This window comes from Heterodontus francisci, chromosome 44 (genome assembly GCF_036365525.1).
Source record: "Heterodontus francisci isolate sHetFra1 chromosome 44, sHetFra1.hap1, whole genome shotgun sequence".
NCBI classification, from domain to species: Eukaryota; Metazoa; Chordata; class Chondrichthyes; order Heterodontiformes; family Heterodontidae; genus Heterodontus; species Heterodontus francisci.
Genome location: NC_090414.1, coordinates 15,140,340 through 15,144,792, shown reverse-complemented (window position 1 = coordinate 15,144,792; position 4,453 = coordinate 15,140,340). Strand labels below are relative to the sequence as shown.

Genomic DNA, 4,453 nt, shown 5'->3' with positions numbered 1-4,453 from the left:
CGACTCCAGGGACGGTCCGGCGGGCGGAGGAGTAGCCGAAACCCCCGGGACGCCCCTCAGTGCGGGTGGCGAGGGGGCCTCGGGAGTGTGGAGCGATCCCGGTGGAGCTGACCCCCGCTCGGCCGGAACTGCTCATCAGACCCAGGCCCCGAAACCCTCCTCGGGAGCCGGTCCCGCACAACCCGAGCCGCCTCTCGGAAATGCCCTCCGTGCCATTCCAATTGGTGCGGAGGGGTTTCCTGTACGGGCTGCTCCTGCACACTCTCCACTTCCTCGCCCTCGTCAGCCAGCCAGACACGTCCTGGCGGTCCGCGTTGCCATCTGGCGGCGAGGGGAAACCCCGATGGAGGTCTCTCTACGCGGGAGTCTTCCCCCTTTACGTCGGGGACCTGGGGTGGAGGGTGCTGCACAGAGCAGTCCCGTGCAATAGGCTTTTAAGTAGGTTCATGGACTCCCAGGCCAGCTGTACTTTCTGCGGCCTGGACGAGTCCGTGTTCCACATTTATACGGAGTGTGCGAGGTTGCAGCCCCTCTTTGAGTATCTGAAGGGGCTGCTCCTCAAATTCTGGCTGCACTTCAGTCCCACGCTCCTGATCTTTGGGCACCCGGTGCGGAGGGGCTTGGGCCGGGAGGAGGATCTCCTCGTCGGTCTGCTCCTGGGCCTGGCCAAGGTGGCAATTCACAGGTCCAGGTTGCGGGCCATCGGGGGTTCCGTCCTCCCCGATTGCCTGCCCCTCTTCCGCGGTTACGTTCGCGCCCGGGTGTCCCTGGAGAAGGAGCATGCGGTGTCCGCCGGTACGCTTGAGGCCTTCCGCGACCGGCGGGCACCGCAGGGACTGGAGTGCATCGTCGACGCAGACAGTGCTGTTTTAATTTGAGTTTTGTTTTACTTATCTGTTTTTAATAAAGTTATTTGTTTCAAAAAAACACACAAAAGGGGGCCTGGGGAATAAAAGGTCACCCAAGAGGGGGAAGAAAAATGGGAGCTTTACTTGTATCTAACGGTCTACTCTGCCCCATCTACCCACTTTGGTTCTGTAATGCTTTAAACCCTTTAATCAACAAAAATCTATCAATCTCATGTTTGACATTTTCGATTGATTCCCCCAGTCTCGACAGCCTTTTGTGGGACAGAGTTCCAGATTCCCACTCCCCTTTGTGTGAAGAAGCGCTTCCTGACATCACCCCTGAACGGCCCGGGCTCTACGTTTAAGGTTCTGCCCCCTTGTTCTGGACTCCCCCCCCCCCCCCCCCACCACCACCAGAGGAAATAGTTTCTCTCTATCGACCCTATCGAATCCTTTAATCATCTTAAACCCCTCGATTAGAATCACCCCCTTAATCTGCTACACTCGAGGGAATACAAGCCCAGTCTGTGCAACCTGTCCTCGGAATTTAACCCTTTCAGCCCCGGTATCATTCTGGTGACTCTGCACTGCACCCCCTCCAAGGCCCAGTATAACCTTCCTGCGCGGTTGGTGGCAAGTGAGGCTGGAATTGTGTGACTGACATTCAGGAGCATTTCCACCCACTCCCCTGCCTCGCGCTGAGTCCTCTGTCTGGCCGTGATCCTCGATCGAATGGTTGTGTATCACCGTGTTGGAGTGAGTGAATGATGTGGATGGGAGTGGCCCTGGGAGACCCGTCACTCCCTTTTTATTGGTGAGTTTTCTCCTTGATTGTGTCCTGTTGAGACTCAAATGAGTGCCAAACCGGTGGTTGGGGGGGGGGAAGAAAGGTGTGGGTGGGCCGACGTGGTGGTGGTTGGGGGAGGGGGCGGCTCAATGGTCACCCGGTGAGGTGAAAGTTCACAGCAGGGTATCCGGCCCCGCCCCGTCCGGTTGCCGGGGCGAATGCCCTTGGCAACCATCGCCCGCGTGCACAATGAGGCGCGGGAAGTAGATGGCATCCTGGTAGGAGGGGGGCTCCTCAACCGAGACTCGACCCCCGCTGTCGCTGACCCGCCCGCTCAGGCTGCGGAAGAGGTAGGCCCGGCCCGAGCCCTGGAGCCGGCCCAGCGAGAAGCGGCTGCGGCTGAAGGGGAGACGGGCGGCGGGCTCGCGGGAGGGCAGCGAGGAGCTGCTGACCGTCCGCCGGCAGAGCTGGCACCGCTGTAGGTAGGCGGCAGTGGAGGGGGCGCCGGACAAGGAGGCCTCCATCAGCATGGCCTCCGAGTAGCTGGGCACCAGCTGCTGGTTGGAGCGGATGTGCCACTCCAGCTCGGTCATGTCGATGGTGTTGACCCGGGAGATGCGACGGCCGTAACCGCCGGCCTCCTCGGGGGTCAGCAGCCCCTCGTCCAGGCCGAAGAGCTTCTCCACATGGTAATGGACGTAGGCCGTGCGATACTCGGCCAAGACCCGCAGGGGCCACGAGAGCACCAGCAAGGAGACGGTCCAGAAGATGTAGCGGGAGACATACCATGGTGGGTTCTTGGGGTCCGAGAAGGCCACCATGTGCTCTTTGAAGTCGATATTTTTCAGGTGCATCCCCTCCCGGGCCTCCATGTAGTCGTCCAGGCCCTCATTCTCGCTGAAGAACCTGGCCCGCTGGGTCAGGTAGGACGTCTCGGACTCCGCGTTGGCAAAGCTGAAGCACTTGGTGAAGCGGAGCTTGGTGGCTGGGTAGTTGCTGAGGCCCAGCAGCTCCTTGGAGATGTCCTTGACCCCGTGCCGGGTGTAGTCGAACTCCGACTCGGCCAGGTGGGTGTTGACCCGCTCATGGTAGACCTGCGTGGTGGTGTAGGCATCCCCGTTGCGGTAGCGCGTGACCTGCCGGGTCCTCCGGATGTAGTGGTAGCTGATGGCCTTCCACCAGATGCACGGAGTGGCCTGCTGGAGCCTCTGGATCCGCTCGTACACGCTGTTGACATCCACTTTGTGCTGCATCTTGTTCTGGGTGTAGCAGTGCCAGCACTCCACCAGATAGACCACGTACAGCATCATGAGGAAGGCCAGGGGGATGTAAACGTAGCCGCTGGAGCAGGGGCTCTCATGGTAGATCATCGACTCGCTGCCGTAGGGCTTGTTGAAGGCCAGTCTGGTCACCTTGGACAGGTGGCACCAGGTCACCACGCCAAAACAGCCGTACATCAGGAGGGTCAGGACAAGGCATTTCCAGTGAGACTCCCGGCACAGCGAGCCACTCAGGGACTGCTTCAAGGGCCGCTGCTGCTTTGGGGACGTGCCAGAAGTTTGGGGGGGGGGGGTGGGGGAGGAAAGACACAAAACAGAAAATAGTTTAGTTACAACATTGCCATTTGTACCTTGTAACATTCTATCATCAGTTAAAAAAGCTAACCTGCTGTTTCTGATGAAAGCCAAGAAAAATGTTGAGGACAATTAGAGGTCAATTGCTGTCGCTGAGGTTGCAACGGACACCTTTGAGGACAATTAGAGGTCAATTGCTGTCGCTGAGGTTGCAACGGACACCTTTGAGGACAATTAGAGGTCAATTGCTGTCGCTGAGGTTGCAACAGACACCTTTGAGGACAATTAGAGGTCAATTGCTGTCGCTGAGGTTGCAACAGACACCTTTGAGGACAATTAGAGGTCAATTGCTGCTACGAAGGAAATTCAAGAACATCCTTGAGTCAATTAGAGGTTAATTACTGTCACAGAGGAAAGTAGAGGAACTTTGTGGTCAGTTAGAGTCTAATTGATATTAGTGAGGGAAATTTGAATCCAGCTTAACTGGTGGCTGCTTGTAAACCCAAGACAGCTCTTTCTTTTGTCGATCCTTTTTCTAAAAGGTGCAACAGGTTTATTAATATATTTAAGCCAATAAAAGGTGCAAGTGCCAACACCAGATTCAAGAGGTTTTCCTACTGGCTACTGAACCTCCTGTGGCATTGCTCAGTTAGTCAGCTATTACATGGTTGGGCAGCAATGGCTGGTTGGTGGGTGGGACTGGCTGATGTGCAAACTACTAGACGGATTTGGAAACCAGTTTGTAAAAGCTTTACCAGGTGACAGTGAAGGCTGATGGAAAATAAGAGCCAATTAGGATTTTGTTTTCATGTCAGAGGTGGAACAAACATCAGATGAAATACTTAGTGTATACATCGCCACAGGGAATGGGGGGGGAGGGAGGGGGAGGGAGAGATCATTGCACCTTTTCAGGAAAAATTGGATCAATATTTTAAGTTTTGGACTAATCGAGGGCTATGGGGAGAGAGCGGGGCAGTGGGATTAGTTTGGGACTGATACAGGGATATAGGGAGAAAGCAGAGATTAGTTTGGGATGATTTGGTGATATGGGTTACATCGCCACTCTGGTGGGTTGGGCGAGGCAAATAGTGGAAGCTGTAGCCAGGCAGGGGAGTTTCAGTAATGGTGAACATGTCATCACCAGAGAGCTAGCTTTCCATTAAGGCTACGATGTCGATACAATTGTCCGCCATAGGGTGCTGGATGGCAAGGGCTGGGCTCACAGGCGAGCGGACATTCTGGAG

At 56.0% G+C, this 4,453-nt stretch overlaps 1 protein-coding gene across 1 annotated transcript; it reads right to left on the bottom strand.

The window, feature by feature from the left end:
- Nucleotides 1-1,808: 1,808 nt before the first annotated feature.
- LOC137355979 (transmembrane protein 151B-like) lies at nt 1,809-3,275 on the bottom strand. Its single transcript, XM_068021682.1, has one exon. The coding sequence runs from the start codon at nt 3,273-3,275 to the stop codon at nt 1,809-1,811; it is 1,467 nt and encodes a 488-aa protein (XP_067877783.1).
- Nucleotides 3,276-4,453: the final 1,178 nt, after the last annotated feature.

What these genes read in the sequence shown, in the direction of transcription:
- LOC137355979 (XM_068021682.1), bottom strand. Translation starts at nt 3,275, where the DNA reads ATGTTACAAGGTACAAATGGCAATGTTGTAACTAAACTATTTTCTGTT.